This window comes from Giraffa tippelskirchi, chromosome 7 (genome assembly GCF_054371585.1).
Source record: "Giraffa tippelskirchi isolate mGirTip1 chromosome 7, T2T-mGirTip1v1.2.pri, whole genome shotgun sequence".
Classification (NCBI taxonomy): domain Eukaryota; kingdom Metazoa; phylum Chordata; class Mammalia; order Artiodactyla; family Giraffidae; genus Giraffa; species Giraffa tippelskirchi.
In genome coordinates this window covers 160,564,213-160,583,081 of record NC_137281.1, presented here as the reverse complement: position 1 = coordinate 160,583,081, position 18,869 = coordinate 160,564,213, and the positions used below count along the sequence as shown (strand labels likewise).

Genomic DNA, 18,869 nt, shown 5'->3' with positions numbered 1-18,869 from the left:
GGCAATTCTGGTTGCTGCTAACTCAGAAAAGTGGGTGTTTCGCACATGGAGTTCTGCCCGAGGGCCACAAAGGAGGGCTGATGTCCAGAAACCGGGTCTGGATGGTGTCCAGACAGAACGACTAGAGAACAGGGTGTTAAGCAAGTCTCTGGCAAACGTGTAGGTAAACGTGTTAAAAGGCTTATCTTGACAGCACTGAAGGGAGAAACCCCAAGACAGACATCACACCGGGCCTCAGACCGCACCACTAGCAGCAGCCGTTCAAGACAACGGGCAGCACAGAAAGCTTAAGCCTCTGAATGGGCAGGGACTGTTGTTTGTAAGTAACGCAAGAGGCGCCACGACAGTGAGCACGCGTCTGTGTGCACACGCGTCAGTTTCAACAGATGGCTACAGGTGAGCCATCCCACGCTGCACACTGTTCCTAACAAGACCCACGAGCATCTACTGTGACCGACCTTGACAGCCTATTAACAAGCAGGGACATCACTTTGCTGACAAAGGTCCACCTAGTCGAAGCTATGTTTATCCAGTGGTCATGTATGGATGTGAGAGCTGGACCCTAAGGAAGGCTGAGCCCCAAAGAACTGATGCTTTTGAACTGTGGTGCTGGAGAAGACTCTTGAGAGTCCCTTGGACTGCAAGGAGATCCAACCAGTCCATCCTAAAGAGAATCAACCCTGAATATTCACTGGAAGGACTGATGCTGAAGCTGAAGTTCCAATACTTTGGCCACCTGGTGAGAAGAGCCGACTTACTGGAAAAGACCCTGATGCTGGGAAAGATTGAAGGTAGGAGGAGAAGGAGACGACAGAGGATGAGATGGTTGGATGGCATCACTTACATGAAGGATATGAATTTGAGCAAGCTCCGGGAGATAGTGAAGGGTGGGGAAGCCTGGTGTGCTGCAGTCCAAGGGGTCGCAAAGAGTCGAACACAACTGAGCCACTGAACACCACCACCACCCAATACCCCTTTGATTAAAGCCCCATCACCCACATAGTCACTGCTTTGCATATCTGTCTTCCCCACACAAAGGGGCGAGGGTGCTCCAGGAACTTCAAGGGAGCACCACCGATGAACAGACTTCAGTGAGAGTCTCCCGTGTGCCAGGCCCTCCCCTGAGAGCAGCTCCCAGCCCAGCTGAGGAGACGCCTGAGTCAACAATGGCAACACAGGGCACACAGGACAAGCCCCCGTTTTCGAAGGCTGTGGGGTGCAGAGGAGCAGCACCTGGAGTGGAGACGAGAGAGATGGGGGTGCGGGGTGGGGGGAGGCGGGGAGCCTCAGGGGTCATCCGTAACATAGATTAAGGCTCCCGACAAGGGTGGTGTGGGATACTGGGGAACTGGTAAACATTGCCCCAGGCGTCTCCGGGGTGTCTCCGCGAGATTCCTGTTTGAATCAGTGGACTAAGTGAAGATGATCCCCACAGTGTGTGTGGGCACCACCCTGTCAGCGGGGAGCCTGGGGTGTTGAGAAAGAGGCCAAGGGAGGGCTGCCTGGCTGGGACAGCGGCACAGGCTTCCCGAGAATGAAGACCCCACTGCGTCTGCTTCCTCATGCTCCCGGGGGACCAAGGAGGCGGCGGGAGGTGCTAGCGGAGCTGACTGTGCGAGGGGTCACCCCAGGCACCAAGTCCAGGAACGAGCCGGGCACACTTGGAGCGGGGAGGGCCTCTCCTTCACAAGCTACGTCTCGCTCTGGGCTCCTGCAGCCTCCGCAAGATGACTAATGACCTGGCGCAGATCCCTGGGTGGCCCTCAAGGTCAAATCCATGAATGCTGATTCTGTGAGGGCCACATAGAGGTCTGCCCCTTTCTCGGAAGCTCCGCAGAACGGGACGTGACGCACAGGAGACAGAGCGGCTGAAGGACAACGTCTCCTGTGTTGCAAAAACCCTTTAGCTGTTTCTTGCAGATAGAACACGTCAACTCGCTCACGGGTGAAACTCTGGCAGTCAGCTCCTACCTCTTGGGTGGCTTCCTAGCTCACACCAAACCCCCTTCTCTGCAGGCAGGCCCCTCCTGGGGGGCCAGGGCTGGGAAGGAGAGAGGCGTGGAGGGCAGACCCAAGCCTGCGCAGTGACTAGAAACGCAGAACGGCCCGCGGCGGGGCTGAGAAGCTCCACGACGGGGCTGCAGCAGGGGCGGCAGCCCACAGAGCCCGCCGCCCGCCGCCGGCCCCGGGCTGGCCGGCCCAGCCCCCCATGGCTCCACTGCCCTCCCGCCCTGAGATCCCACCCCACTCCCCCTCGGTGGGCCTAAGGCAGCTCAAGCCGGGTTCTGTAAAACGCACCTGAAGACCCTGGACACCACGAGACCTCTGGGCTCTGCTCACTCGGGGCCACTGCCCTCCTCACGCGTCCCACGGGCGTCTCTCAGCCCTCCTCACGCGCCTCACGGCCGGCTCGCACAGGGGCGTCTCAACCCTCCTCACGCGTCTCATGGGGCATCTCTCAGCCCTCCTCACACGTCTCACGGGGCGTCTCTCAGCCCTCCTCACGCACCTCACGGCCGGCTCGCACCAGGGCGTCTCTCAGCCCTCCTCACGCGTCTCACGGGGCGTCTCTCAGCCCTCCTCACGCGTCCCACGGGGCGTCTCTCAGCCCTCCTCACGCGTCCCACGGGGCGTCTCTCAGCCCTCCTCACGCGTCCCACGGGCGTCTCTCAGCCCTCCTCACGCGTCCCACGGGGCGTCTCTCAGCCCTCCTCACGCGTCCCGCGGGGCGTCTCTCAGCCCTCCTCACGCGTCCCACGGGCGTCTCTCAGCCCTCCTCACGCGTCCCACGGGGCGTCTCTCAGCCCTCCTCACGCGTCCCACGGGCGTCTCTCAGCCCTCCTCACATGTCTCACAGCCGGCTGACACCTGGGGCGTCTCTCACACAAGGCGCCTGCTTCACTTCTATGACCTCCTTGCTCAACTTGACAGTCAGGCCCTTGGGGGGCAGGTCAGATACCCGTGTGCTGTCCACATGCCTCATCTCAGCACTCTGCCCAGTCACTGGGGATTCGCTGAAGGACATGGCGATCTGCCCAGATGGGAAGAAGCCTGACGACGAGACGGAGGCGGTGTGTGGGTTCCTGAGTGTGTGCAGGAGGCCTGCCGTGAAGCGTGGGATCTGCACGTTGAAACACAACAAGGAACTGCTCCCTCGAGAACCGCCGCCTCAGCGAGTCTATCCTACGGTCCCCCTGCTGGAGGCCTCGATCTTGACCCTGCTGGCACAGCGCAGCATGGGGGAGCCCATCTGATAATCTTCTTGCCTGATGGTCGTTATAAAAACCGACCGTCTGTTTCTTCTGGAATGCTCTACAGTGGTGTGTTACTGCTCAGTCATGTCCGACTCTTTGTGACCCACGGACTGTAGCCCACCAGGCTCCTCTGTCCATGGGATTCTCCAGGACAAGACTGGAGTGGGGTGCCAGGGGACCTTCCTGACCCAGGGTTCAAGCCCAGGTCTCCCTCATTGCAGGCGGATTCCTTACCATCTGAGCGAAGAGTCTAGTCTAGAGTCATTCTGGGGATTCTAAACGATTATGGCCATTCTTCCTGTAATGTACACATAGAAGCAACATCGGAGGTAAAACTCAGTCACTTAGAGGGGTTGAGATCTTCTGTAAGTGCAGCATACTTCTTTCCTGTTTTCATTTTTGTGATGAGGGATCATGTCAGAACAGTTAAAAAGGACTGGAAGTTTGCAGATGCTGGCAACAAAAGCCAATGAGTGACACAGAATTTATTCCACGACTTAAGCTATTACTGGAAGATAATTCTACCCTGAGTTCAAAGCTATAGCCACTGTGATTACAGCACATGACTATTAGTTCCCTAGTGCTGAGGATTTACTACCTCCCGGTGACACAGCTGAGCGATCACAGGAGGGTCGGGGGATGGAGCACTGGGGGCTGCTTGATCCGCTGAGTTGGGGGAGCCTGGGGAAGTCACCTCCTGGTTTGCGGACCCATCTGTGATGGGGCTGCCCCAGGACAGTCTGTGAGAAACCCCCGAGACCAAGAAAAGGCGCTCTCAGCCCGCCTCGAGACGATGCCCTCACATTGCAGGGCCTGGAGGGAAGTCTCAGGACCAGCTCACAGCACTCCCCTGGCTGAGTCTCCTGGTCCAGGCCGAGTGGAGTGCTGAGGGCCAGCATCACGGGTGCGCTTAGCACCAAGTCAACTACAGCTAGTGGCAACAAAAGGACACTAAGAGAAAGACACGGCTTCCCTGTGGGGCCCTCTCGAGGGTTCCCCGTGAGTGTGACTGCAGGTCCTCGGGGACCCCTGGACCCTGTCTCCAGCAGATGCTGTGAGCCTCCCTGCCTGCAGGCTTGTGCTCAGGCCAGTTCCTTCACAGCCTGCCTTTCCTGTTCCTCTCCGCTGACTGAGAAGCCTCAGGATCCTTCGTTGCCCCCTCCTCCTGAAGGTAGTCTCCAGTCACCCCACCCCAGAACAAGCCTCACACTTGGCTGACTCCTCCCTTTGGTGACGCGTCACTTACTACCTTATAGTAACTTTCATGTTCTGGTTCACAATCTTTATTTAAAGACTGTTATTAACTTTAGCCAAGCAGGGTCTTCCATCACTAACTGGATATACTCCTTGAGAGCAGTGATCACATGGCATCCAGAACAGTGACTGGGGAAATAAATTCACAGCTGTTTGACCTCCTGACCTTGGGCAGGTCATGGAGACTAAAGAAGAGAACCTCCGTGTGTGCATGCTAAGTTGCTTCGGTCATGTCCCACTGTTTGTGACCCATGGACTGTGGCCCACCAGGCTCCTCTGTCCATGGGATTCTCCAGGCAAGAATACTGGAGTGGGTTGCCATGCCCTCCTCCAGGGATCTTCCCGACCCAGGGATCGAACCAGCATCTCTCATGTCTTCTGTGTTGGCAGGCGGGTTCTTCACCACTAGCGCCACCTGGGAAGCCCAAAGAAGGGAGCACGCACCCCTCTCCCTCTCGCTCACGGCCGGTCAGGCAGCCGCGTGGACTTACTAACGCTGACGGCAGGAAGAGGACGCCGAGCTCGTAGGAGCGGATCATCAGCTGGGCGCCGTTCTTCTCCAGCGCGCCCCAGGCGGCCTTGGACAGGTTGGCGCTGCAGGGACAAGAACAGAGGGGGACTCAGTGAGGCGTCTCAGTGCGGGTCAAACCCCCCCAGTGGCGAGAGCAACAGTCAGTGCCCAGAGCCGCAATCACATCCATTCAGCTTCCGACAGAGCCCTGCGTTTGGGGAAAAGTGAAAATGAACTGAAAGTGAAGTCACTCAGTCGTCTCCAACTCTTTCTGACCCCATGGACTGTAGCCTACCAAGCTCCTCCGTCCATGGGGTTTTCCAGGAATGTAAATCCTGCTGTGTTATAATCTTCAAGGTTTATCCAACTGCTGGAGACAGCTTCACCCTCATCTGTGTCTTCCCTTGAGGGAAGGCTATTAAAATGATTATCCTTCCTTAGAAAGATTCCCCCCTCTTCCTATGAAAAACCCTTCCTGTAGCCCTAGCCAGGTCTGATGTTGTTGTACATAAAAGCTTCACTTAAGAAAAAACTAAGTCAAGGATATAGAAATCAAAACCACAGTGAGCAACCCATACCTGGCAACGTGTGGGTGCTAAGTCACGTCAGTTGTGTCCGACTCAGTGTGACCCTGTGACTGCAGCCGCCAGGCTCCTCTGTCCATGGGATTCTCCAGGCAAGGATACTGGAGTGGGTGGCCACTTCCTCCTCCAGGGGATCTTCCCGACCCAGGGACTGAACCCATGTTTCTTATGTCTCCTGCATTGGCAGAGGGTTCTTTACCACTAGCACCACCTGGGAAGCCCCCATACCACCTGGGAAGCTCTGTCAATGGCTATTGTCAAAAAGACTACAAATAACAAATTAATGTTGGTGAGAATGTGAGGAAAAGAGAACCCTGGTGCAGTGTTGGTGGGAATGTAAACTGATGTAGTCACTATGGACACAGTATGGAGGTTCCTCAAAAAACTAGAAACAGAACTGCCATAAGACCCAACAAACCCACTCCTGGGTATATATTCTAAGGGAAAAAAAAAACACAACAATTTGAAAAGATACATGTATTCCTATGTTCACAGTAGCATTATTTATAATAGTCAAGATATGGAAGCAACCCAAGTGCCCAATGCAGATGAACAGATAAAGATGTGGTGTGTTACGTAAATACACAATGGAATATCACTCAGTCGTGAAAAAGTGAAATGTTGTTGCCGTTTGCACCAACATGGATGGACACAGAGAGTATTATGCTTATGAAGTCAGACACAGAAAATACTGTATGTTATGACTTATGTATGGAATCTAAAAATAAGAAACAACTAAATATACCAAAACAGAAACAGACTCACAGATATAGAGAACAAACCAGTGGTCGCAGTGGGGAGAGAGAGGAGCAGAGGGGTAAGACTGGAGAGGGGGATTAAGAGGTACCAACTGCTACGTACAAAATACATAGACCCCAAGGATACACGGTATGGGCTTCGTAAAGAATCCATCTGCCAATGCAGGAGACTCCAGTGTGATCCCTTGTCTGGGACAACCCCCTGGAGGAGGAAATGGCAACCCGCTCCAGTATTCTTGCCTGGAGAATCCCATGGACGGGATCCTGGTGGAAATCTTCCCAGACCTAGGGATGAACTCATGTCTCCTGCATTGGAAGGCAGATTCTTAACCACTGGACTACCAAGGAGGTCCTAGAGACATTATCTTATAGAAAACTATAGACCAAGTATAATCTATAAAAATACTGAATCACTATATTGTACCTGAAATTAATATGATGACTCAACTATAGTTAAAAAAAGAAAAACTATGTCAATATCACTTTACCGAGTTAGTAAGATGATAAACATATTCCTTTTTCTGCTAATTTTTACTTTCAGTCAAAAGAAAACAGCATCATGTTTTATGCAGATCAAGAGCTGTGGATATGGCTGGAATCGCGGTGGAAGGAAGGAGGCTGGGACCTGACCAGAGGGGAGGTGTCAGGAGGCAAGCAAGACGTCAGGAGCTGAGATGAAAAGGCTCATCTTTGGAAACTCTCCTGCAGCAAATCGGGCCAGAACCTCTCACCCAAAAATTGAATACTCGCTGGAAACATCTTTTCAATTAGGTTCACCCAAATTCTATTTCATTTTTAGAATGGAGAGAAAACCTCAGCTATTTAGACCCTTAAAGCCTGACCTCATTGGGTAACAGAATATTTAAGAATTCAATCGCTGGGGCATCAGCTATTCTCCTGAGCTGCGGGCCGAAACTGTTGCTGTGGGAATCCGAGTCAAGGAGAAACAGGCACCAGCGAGGTGAACAGAACTGTTTCTGGTCAGGGTTCTATGGGAACAGATGGGAGAAGCACAGAGATCAGAGCTGAGGGAGCTCTTACGCAATCAAGACAACGTCAAAACACAGAAGTGTATTTGCAGACCCCCTGCCCTCCTAAACGGACTAGGGGACACACAGGAGTGTATTCACAGACACCCCCGCCCTCCTAAACAGACCAGGGGACACACAGAAGTGTATTCCCAGACCTTCTGCCCTCCTAAACGGACCAGGGGACTTGCTTTGATGCGCAGGAGCCACAGTCATGAACATCACCATCTGCGATGTGTCATGAAAACGTAAAAAAGCAGAGGAAGCGGGAAGCTGACAATACAGTAGTATTATGACTCTAGGCAAAAATATGGCTTCTTAGAAGTCCAAGATGACAGCTTGCTTTTATTTCTTTCGCTTGTTAGTAATGTGAACTAGTAATGCCTCCCGGCAGACACAGGTTTTAATGGCAAAACCCACCAGTGTGAGGTGGAAGCCGTTTTCCTGTGAATTTTTCTCCGGCTTTCTAGATTATCACCACCTGGTAACTCTCTCCACGTGTCAGCAGAGCACTGCAGGCTAAAGGCACTTTCTGGAAGGCCAATTCCCACTCCTCCCTCACTAGTCTCATTTTCCTCAACATCCCAAGATCTGAGGGCTTATTCCAGGGTAAACATCAATGGAGACCGTGAGGACACCTCTTCAGATGGTCTCTTCCAGCCCTCCTTTGTCTTTGGCTTCTAACAGAATTCTAAGCACCTGGAGCCTTAAAGTCTACCCTGAATAATGAGACTAAAAAAAGTCTCTTCCAGGCTGTCTAGGGGATAAACTTTTATTCCCTGAAATAGCATCCTTAATAATTCTGTACACTCCGAGTACACTTTGGATCACCGGTACGCAGGGCAGCCAGGACACGGGGTGTACATGTGCAGACTCTGACCTGCATGCTGCATGTGTGGGCGGTGAGGGTGGGCGCCTGCCAGTGTCTGGCAGAGGCACAGTGGCACCACAAGGCTCCTAACGACAAGCTCTTTTGTTCCTGAAATGCCAAAGCAGCTTTAGCTTCATCTTCTCTGGCCAGGACTCACGTCCACTGCCTGTCCTGGTTGCCGCTGTGACCACTGCTGCGCGTGAGCTCACTTCCCCGTGTCTCTTCTGTCTCCTGCCGGCCTGAGCTGCAGCTTCTCCCCCCAAGGCTGCGCTTTCATCTGGGTACTGGCTGTGCTCCATCGCTAGAGAGGGCTGGGTTTGAACTGACTTTGCATTCTTTGGGGTATCAAACACTTGTAAGTTGGAGAACTTTGGAGGGCGGGACTCTGGACGTGCTGTGTTGTACTGCTCATCAGAAGTAAGCCTCTAAGAAAGTCAGGTGGTTGGGTTGAATCAGATATATAACTACAGATATGAAGGAACTACGCATATAGTGGACTGACTATAAGCCATTACTAAGAAAGTAATAGTGAGTGAAATACTGGCTTCATGGGGATGGAGATGCATGTTAGTCAGGCTTCAACCAGAGAAGCAGAAGCACTTTGGTGCGTGTGTGTAATATACAATATATATAATTTACAGGAATTTGACATCAGAGCTCCAGGAGTCAGTAAAGTAGTCTAAGTAACCTTGCTGACTTTGCCCTGATTCCGCAGCCAGAAGTCTGCAGGGCGGGCAGGAGCCAGCAAGGATGAACACGGTGGAGAACAAGCTGGAACCACAAGCAACGAGTGGAAACCCCACCAACAAGCTAACGCCATGGCTCCTTCGGCGCTGCCCTAACCAGAAATGTGCAAGAGAAGGGGCTCCGCATGACAGACGCGGCTCAGCCCAGGAAGGGCACGCGCTACGAAGCCTCCACGGGGCGGAAGCCTTCCCCCCAAGCCCCCAGCCATGCAGACCAACAGTCAGTTATTCAACTGGGTAGTTTACGGAGCCCTGATCACTGCAGATGGTGTCTGCAGCCATGAAATTAAAAGACGCTTACTCCTTGGAAGGAAAGTTATGACCAACCTAGACAGCATATTAAAAACGAGAGACACTACTTTGCCAACAAAAGTCCGTCTAGTCAAGGCTATGGTTTTTCCAGTGGCCATGTATGGATGTGAGAGTTGGACTATAAAGAAAGCTGAGCGCCAAAGAATTGATGCTTTTGAACTGTGGTGTTGGAGAAGACTCTTGAGAGTCCCTTGGACTGCAAGGAGATCCAACCAGTCCATCCTAAAGGAAATCAGTCCTGGGTGTTCATCGGAAGGACTGAAGCTGAAGCTCCTCCAACACTTTGGCCACCTGATGTGAAGAGCTGACTCACTGGAAAAGACCCTGGCCTGATGCTGGGAAAGATTGAGGGCAGGAGGAGAAGGAGACGACAGAGGATGAGATGGTTGGATGGCATCACTGACTCAATGGATGAGTTTGGATGGACTCTGGGAGTTGGCGATGGACAGGGAAGGCTGGCGTGCCGCGGTCCATGGGGTTGCAAGAGTCGGACATGGCCGAGCGACTGAAGGATGCCGACTGTGCTCTCCAGACTGATGCTTTGTCCTTGCGCCTCTACCCGCGTCTCTTCCCTGGGACCCTCCCACTCACCAACTGCAACTGTTACTTGAACAAAATGATGCTCAGACTCGGCCAGCTTGGACAGCTCACCAAATTTCCAAATGGGCATCACCAATCACAAGCTGGATTTCTCCGTGGGGATACCGCGTGGTCATCCCAAACCCAACTTTCTAAAAATCGAAAATTAATCAGCATGCCTTCCCTTCTGAAAACCAGCTTCCTTTTGAATTTGCTTCTGTCCACAGTCTCAGGCAGGCTCAGACGTTGCAGTCTTTTGGACTTGTTGGCTCCCGTGGCAACTATATAGAGGCAGGTATCAAGTTTTTTCTTCTTTTTCTGCCCCTTATAACATCTTTTATTCTTGGCTGCATCGGGTTTTCGTTGCTACAGGCAGGCTTCCTGCGGGTGTGGTGCACAGGCTTCTCACTGAGGGGTCTCCCTTGTGGAGCATGGGCTCTAGAGTGTGCGGGCTTAGCCGCCCCAGGGCACGTGGGACCTCCGTGGACCAGGATGTGGGCTCTCCGTGGACCAGGATGTGGGACCTCCGTGGACCAGGATGGGGGCTCTCTGTGGACCAGGATGTGGGACCTCCGTGGACCAGGATTCGAACTCATGTCCCCCGCACTGGCAGGTGGGTTCCCAACCACCGGACCACCAGGCAAGTCCGTAACATCCTCTTTCTATTTCCAAGAAGATCTCCCCAGTTCAGTCCTTCCCAGTCCAGACCTTAGAACCAAATGGACTGCCCTGTCTCAGACTGCGTCTTCCTCCTGGGGCTCTCTCAGCACCAATACACCCTTTCTCCTTAAGCATTTATTAAAGCACTTAGGAACCTCCACAGTGTGACCAAATCTATGCCCTTCAGTATTATCTTGCGTCATGCCCTTTCACCATTCCTCTACCCTTAACTTAACTGATATACTGACTACCTCCACATCTTTGCAAACATCATTTCCTCCACCACGACATCTCCCACCCTGCCCACTACTGTGATGACAGCCCTTTCTTCCTCCACAGACTCCAGCTCTTTGAAGACTCCATTGATGGCTATTCTAGCCCATAGATGTCTGCTGGCACAGAATCCTGCAGATGTTAGGCAGCGAGAGACGTGTAATTAATTCAAGAAAAGAGCCTGACACACAAAGGCTTAGAAGATACAATGTATCAAGACTTGTACCCTGCAGTTAGAGAACTAACCACAAAAATGTAGAGGAAAGGTCTAACTGTTGACAATTAAGCAGGAGGCACAGTGGAGCAATGGCTAAGAGCAGAACCCGAGTTCGCACACACTTCAATCACAATGAGGGCCAACCCTGCTCATCTTCCAGTTCTGCACCTACAGAGTAGGGTAACACACCTGCCTCATAAAAGTGATGCGCAGGTACCTCCCTGCTGGTCCAATGGCTAAGACTCCAGGGATCTCCCTCTCACAGGGATCAAACTAGATCCCACAAACTGCAACTAAAGACCCTGCATGCTACAAGTAGGACCCTGCACAGCCAAATAAATATTAAAAAAAACACAACACAGTGTGTAGATATCAGATAAGGTGTGTAAGATCCCAGGCACATACATGATGCTTAACAGATGCTACCTATTACCATTAGGATACTTGGCTAAATTTATGGAAGGGTGACTCTTTCTTTTTCTCTGGTGGGACTCACCAAGCAATAGCATTCTCCAGAAGGCAGGTCCATTCAGGTCTCCTAATCCTAGAGGGTTATAGTGGTAGATGGGTTCAAAAATTACTCATCAGATTGCTTCACTGATTTAGCAATCCCAGCACAAGTGTCCGAGGCAGAGATAGAGTGACCTTCTATTTTATTTTGTAAAGAATGATTTGGGTCTCCTGGATACACATATATGTCCCTCAAATTTCACTACAGATATGAGAGATACAGTGCCAGGAATTTAAAATCATGGTTAAAATTAAAGCAGATGTCCAGTAGTCTCGTGAGGTTAATTACCACAAAGGACACATCATATCAGCTGTGTTTTGGGGGCTGATATCTGACTTACAATATATTAACAAAGAAACGTCAGCAGGAAAAGAAAAATGAATACAATTATGACCCATGCTTTTTCACTAATAAGCACAGTGCAGCATTAGAAGAGATACCTGGGCGTGGGTTTTTGCAAGTGATGACCCTGACTCTGCTCACCAGATAGGCGGAGAGATCCAGTCTCTGCCGCGCCCTCACTGTTTCTCAGTCGCAGTTGTGGCCCCCTTTCTAATCTGGATTTGGAAGCTGAGCTTTCATTCCACAGCACAGTCCAACCTAAAGGTCAATCTACACTGTAAAAGGATCCCTCTCTTTTTGATCCCACAAATCAAACTTACAAGGGCTTTAGAAGCTATCAGGTTAGCATCCAGAATCCAAAATGGCAAAAAATACTGTGGTGTGGGATCAAAAGTTGCTTTTCAAAGCTCAAGTCAAAATTGGTATTTAGAATATCATGTCAAAGAATTTCAGTGTGTACTTAATAGTGACCAATGAGCCAGAATTGTTGGCTGTTTCATTTTTGACGGAAATGTTCCATTATTTTGGTCCGTCTCCTGTGGTGGACAGGCAAAACAAGGACTTGAAAAGAGCAACAGATTCATAAGATTTTTTTAAAATTAATTAATTAATTTTAGTTGGAGGATAATTTCTTTACAATATTGTGGTGGTTTTTGCCATACATCGACAAGAACCACCACAGGTGCAGGTCTGAGTTTCGGTTTTGGCCAGCTGTTACCTAGGGCTTGACATCTTTTGGCATCAATTTCTTTGACTGTAATATGGGTTTAGCACCATATGTTCACTTCACTGGGTTATAATGAGGGATGAATAAAGTAACAATCAACAATAAGGTTAATGTGCTTAGGAAATTGTAAAGCACGGCACGAAGGTAACATCTGAAAAGCATCAATACTTAAAAAAAAAAAAGATTTATTTGTTTATTAAGCTGTGCCAGGCCTCAGTTGCAATATGTGGGATCTAGCTTCCTGACCAGGGATCCAACCCAGACTCCCTGCATGGGAAGCATGGAGTCCCAGCCACTGTACCACCAGGGAAGTCCTGGAAAGTATAGGTACTTTTAACAGATCTATGAAATGGTGTTAGAAGGCTTTGGGAGGTTATCTATTGTAATATTTACTTTTTCTTAAACATGAAGTGAAGTGAAAGTCGCTCAGTCATGTCTGACTCTTTGCGACCCCATGGACTTCTCCAGGCCAGAACACTGGAGTGGGTAGGCGTTCCCTTCTCCAGGGGGATCTTCCCAATCCAGGAACTGAACCCACGTCTCCTGCATTGCAGGAAGATTCTTTACCAGCTGAGCTACCAGGGAAGCCCTTTTCTTAAACCTACGGAGTCCGCTATTCAGAGCAGGACAGTGGGCTCTGATAGTGGTTTCCAGAACCCCGAGGGCTCCAAGGACACAGCACAAAGCCCCCGCTGTAGCCCAGTCCCTGACCCCCCACACAGGGAAGCAGCTCAGAGAACGGAAGGAGCTGTCGAGCAGCAGAGGTGTGGCTGTGGGCAGTGGACCATTCGCACATCCAGGTAACACTGAAAGGTCTGATGAATAGCCCGGACCCGGTCAATTCACCTGAGGGCCCTTTGAAGGCTTTCTGAAGATCAGCCCGCCCCGGAGCCCCCAACAAAATCTGTGAAAGCAAGCCCCTGGCCTCCGCTTCCCCAGGTCCCCGGGGGTGCAGCCTCTGCGAGCCTCACAGCCAACAGCACTGAAGCTGTGGAGCCCACGAGTGGTTTCCATTAAGATTGTCCAAGACATGTGGGCAGCCTCCCTGGGGTGAGCAATTGGCTCCACAAACCCTGCCGTGCCGGCAATTCTCCTGGACGGTTCTGTTCACAGCCCTGAGGGAGACCTGGTTCCTCCACCTGCCCCCGGCCTGTTCTCGCCAGCCTGCTCCTGTGTCCTGCAGATCTTTCTGTAAGAAGGCCTCTATGTGAACGCCCCTCTGATTTGCCCTTCTGCGGCCACCTTTGTGTGGAACTTTGCACCAGCTTCTTGGTAGTTTTTTCTGCCCTCATGCTTTATTTCCTCTTTTTTATCCCATAAACCAATTCCAGAAAGAGTACATGACTTGGAAGAAGGAGCTGTTCAAGCTCTGGTTCGACCACGTCCTTGAGGAGCAGCCTCAGCTCTGCGCCATTTCTACGTTCATGAAATACGTGCTCTCCTTGGATCCAGAGAGCACAGGATGGCATTACTGTGAAAACAGCACATCAAAGCCTTGAACAATGATAGACACTGTCAGCAACATTAGCAAAACGCTGTGCGTCATCCCACTCCCGTGCCCACAGGCACTGAGCGCCCGGACCTGAGAAGCCTCAGTCCGCTGACGTCACTCCGGGGCCACGAGCCCGGCCCCGCCGGCCGGCCGGCCGCCCCCTGCAGCATGGCCGGTCTCAGGATTTCAAGTACATGGTTTCTTCTACTTGGTGTGTCCCCTTGGACTAGCACACACAAGACAGACCACGTCCCAAAGCATGCTTATTTTACGCAGAAGTGGTCTCTCTCTTCTCTGCATCATCCCTTCCCCGGCTTTTGCCACCCTGGACGCCCTTAACCGCCACAGAGTGAATTGTGAATTCCCCTGAACACACACACACACACACGAATGTGTGCCCACATCTAACTCCAAACTGATCAAGCTCTTGGCAGACTGGCAGACCGAGCGATCACTAACCAAGCTCGGGACATCGGCAGGCCCACAGGCCCGGCCTGCTATTAAGAACAGGGGCTGAATGTGTATCTACAAAGGCAGAGCAGATGAAAGACTAGATGAGAAGGGACTTCAAAGTGGGATGACAGAAACCTCCAGAAGACCCAGGCTCTGGGAGGCGTGAACCTCTGTGCCACGTGGTTGGGTTTGGTGTGAACAGAGTAGCTAGGCAGAAGCCGGAGGAGTCAGGCCCTCGCTCAAGTCCTCGGATGTTGACTAGTAAGTGGGAACTGATGACCAGGATGAAGAAGCGTTTCAAGAAAGCCCTGAAGGGACTCTCCAGTGGGTAAGGCAGGCGCTCCAGTGGGCATGAGTCCAAGCTTCCACTGTAGGGGGCACAGCTTTGATCCCTGGTCAGGGAACTATTTAAGATTCCGAATGTTGTCTCTGATGTAGCCCCCAAAAAAACAGCCCGGAAGATTTAAGCACTGGACCGTATCAAATCCTGGCACAGAAGGGATGGTCGGTGGATGGACTAGCAGAGGAAGGATGCACAAAGGCTAGGGAAGAGCAGCCTCAGTCCAGTCACAGCAGCCACGCTGTCGTCTGAGCACGCAGCAGGGGCCACAGCGGACAGAAACCAAAACCTCACTGCGGGAGGAGGGAAGTAAGGCTCTGGCAAAGTAACGGGCAGGAAGTCAGAGCATTCTGGGCTAAACACTGGGAGAGAAGAGCTGGGGGGAGATGGCTGGCTTAGCAGAGCGGGAGGCTGCTAACCAGGAGGAGGCAAGGTCTGGCACGGTGGTCTTCAGGGAATGAGGCTGCCATGAGCTTTTGAGCTGTGTGTTCCCCCAAGCCTCAGCCAGCAGGGCTGACCCCAAAGCAGAAGGCACCAGGGCCTCAACAGTTAGAATGCAAGCTCCTTGAGGGCAGGGACCACGCCCTGTTCATCATCTAGCACCAAAGCCTAGAGCAGCGTCCGGCACATAGGCACCAAACAGTCACGCTGGACTCTCAGGGTGTGAATCCTACCTCCATCACCCTGCCAGCTGGGCCTCCTGGGGAATGTCATTTAAGGCCTTTCTGCTTTAGCTTTCCTAGCTCTACAATGAGGATTAGAGTACCTCGCTACTAACTGGGAGGATTCAGTGAATGAGCATGTAATAAGTGGGAGGAGAAAGGGACGACAGAGGATGAGATGGTAGGATGGCATCACCGACTCAATGGACATGAGCTTGAGTAAACTCCGGGAGTTGGTGATGGACAGGGAGGCCTGATGTGCTGAAGTCCATGGGGTCGCACAGTCGGACACGACTGAGCGACTGAACTGAACTGAACACAAGCACTTGCCATCATCTGTGAGGCGTGTTCTTTGGAGGCCGGTTCCTGCTGCAGGCCTCCCAGGCAGCGCCTCACCTGCATCCACAGGTACAGCTCGTCCCTAGCAATGCTGAAGAACGAAGGTCTAGGGACCCGAGGGTGGGGGTCCCAAGCTGTCTCCCATCAGGGATAGCGCTTCGAGAGACTTGCTCCCACGAGCATGAAAGGGGCGTGCGCTGACCTTGGTCTACTTGTACCAGCGCACAAGAGAGCAGGGACCTGCGATCACCTCTAGCATATAAAGAAGGTTGTCTGCAGGCTTTTGTACTGATGACAGTCATCCGTAACCAAGCACACGAGGCAAACCAGCCAATACCAGGGCCTTGGGGCCGCAGTGCCAGGGAGCCGAGTCCACTCCAATGGCGTCCAGGAGTAATTTTTCTCCGAAGTCCAATGTGATTTCTTTTTTTTAAAGCTCAAAGGAGGAAAAAGACTATTTGTTTCAGAATCAAAGGAACAGACATTAAAGAAGCACCGCACTAGTGTGGAAAAGCAGAGGCGGCGAGAGTGCCCTTAATGTTTCTTCAAAAAGCTGCAGTGGTTTTGTAGCCAAGCACTTGTCTTGTTTTCCCCTAAAGTGGCAGCACCAACATTTCTACTCATCCCGACCATCCTGCGATGCCTGTCGGTTGCTAGGCAACTGTGACAGGATCCCAGTCTGCCCCCCAACAATGCACAGCTTTCATAATCGTCCTCACTGGGGTTTGCAAATACGTCTAGGCACTATCTTCTCAGCCAAGGCTGCTGCTTCAAGCTCATCTTCCTGCCTGCTTGGTCCTGTGGTAAAATTTAAACAGTCTTTGTCATTACATTCCGGTAATTTCCACAATAGGTTGCCTATCAAACATGGGATGATTTCACAGTAGCATCGAGAACTATAAATAGCTTTCCATAAAAGCAACCAGACAAAAAGCCTGCCGATATAACATGCTAGTAAGTTCAATCCAAAGTGCTAATTTTAAGTTTCTTTGAACATATTCTTCTGGCTGAATATACTTGTGTTGATTTTATAGAATAATTATGACTAGTCTTAAACTTAACTACACTGAGATGAGAAAAGGCTTTATTTATCAAGTCTTTAGGTCACATATTACACATCCATATGTCATATAAACCAAACAGATAAAGTCTTGATAAGCTTTCTTGACTCCCTAGAGGTTTAATGAATATGAGCTTAATAATAACACGTGGTTGTCAACAGCCAGTAAAAATTAAGTGGTTAACTAACACTTAACACCTCATACACTTTAATGGGTAACATCCACATTTACTTATCATTGTCCTCTGATCATTCCGCAAGTTAGATAAAAGCCCAGATAAGAAATGATTTTTCCAAGATTTGAGTGGCAAGGCTAGTATGTGGCAATCCCAACTTAGGACACGGATCTTTGGACTCTATCTCAGGGCTATTTCCTCCATAGTATGACGGCTGATTGGATAATATCAGCATCCGAGCTACCTGAGGTTGAAAGGGTTGACGGGGTTAAAGCGAAGAAACCAGCAGTGGTGGTCTGAGGATGAGCAGGATGGCTGGGGAACAAGAAGACAAACTCGCTCTGTACACCCCTGGTCTGTGATATGTACATACGATCTATGTGAGCAGAAGAATTTTGTAAAGGGCTCTGATTCAAATATGCACTGGTCCCTAAACATAACTGAGCACAGTGTTAGATACTGAGGATAAAGAAGAGTAAGCCCCTGGCACGGGCTCCCAAGCAGCGCATAATAAACTGAAGCCAACGAACACCCCCAAAACGCACAAGGAAGATGTAAAAGGACCAGGCAAGAAGTGCCGTCTGTGTGCGCTCAGTCGTGTCCGACTCTGTGACCCCGCGGACTGTAGCCCACCAGGCGCCTGAATCCATGGGATTTCCCAGGCAAGGATACTGGAGTGGGCTGCCATTTCCTCCTCCAGGGCATCTTCTCGACCCAGGGATGGAATCTGAGTCTCCTGCACTGGCAGGTGGATTCTTTACCCCTGCACCACCTGGGAAGCCTTACAAAAACACAAAGGAACAATGACGACTCATGTCTGCTGAGCTAGAAGAAGCCTCAAAGGGGAAGATTTGAGAAAATCCTTGAAAATAAGCAAGAGTTCTGGACAGTACAGAAAGGAAAACACACTTAAAAGCTGAGAAGCATTCAGAAAATGAATGGTACTTAATTGAAGAGGGATACCATCCGTTCATTCAAAATTTCCCGGGCCACTGCAGACCAGGTACTATACCGGCACTATACTTACTGGTCTGAAAGAAACCACACGTATTTCACAAAATTACCAAGTGTCAGGAAGAGCATTCAGGTAGGAAAAAAAGTATGAGACTTACGAACTCATTTTCTCTTCAGTTCAGTCACTCAGTCTTGTCCGACTCTTTGCGACCCCATGAACCGCAGCACGCCAGGCCTCCCTGTCAATCACCAACTCCTGGAGTCTACCCAAACCCGTGTGCATCGAGTCACTGCTGCCATCCAGCCATCTCATCCTCTGTCGTCCCCTGCTCCTCTTGCCCTCAATCTTTCCCAGCATCAGGGTCTTTTCCAATGAGTCAGTTCTTCATATCAGATGGCCGAAGTATTGGAGTTTCAGCTTCAAAATCAGTCCTTCCAATGAACACCCAGGACGGATCTCCTTGCAGTCCAAGGGACTCTCAAGAGTCTTCTCCAACACCACAGTTCAAAAGCATCAATTCTTCAGCGCTCAGCTTTCTTCACCGTCCAACTCTCACATCCATACATAACTACTGGAAAAACCATAGCCTTGACTAGACGGACTTTTGTTGGCAAAGTAATGTCTCTGCTTTTAAATATGCTATCTAGGTTGGTCATAACCTTCCTTCCAAGGAGTAAGCGTCTTTTAGTTTCATGGCTGCAGTCACCATCTGCAGTGATTTTGGAGCCCCCCAAAATAAAGTCTGACACTGTTTCCACTGTTTCC

At 50.9% G+C, this 18,869-nt stretch overlaps 1 protein-coding gene across 25 annotated transcripts in view; it reads right to left on the bottom strand.

Annotated features, from left to right (window-relative positions):
- Positions 1–18,869, bottom strand: part of TDP1 (tyrosyl-DNA phosphodiesterase 1) — a 72,972-nt gene that overhangs the window by 13,846 nt on the left and 40,257 nt on the right. For all 25 annotated transcript variants that reach the window (XR_014059750.1, XM_081510854.1, XM_081510857.1 and 22 more), the window contains one exon: positions 5,000–5,102. Coding sequence is in view for 24 of the 25 variants with exons in the window: in XM_081510854.1 (XP_081366980.1) it covers positions 5,000–5,102 (103 nt within the window). In the remaining variant the exon portion in view is untranslated. The remainder of the gene's footprint in view (positions 1–4,999; positions 5,103–18,869) is intronic.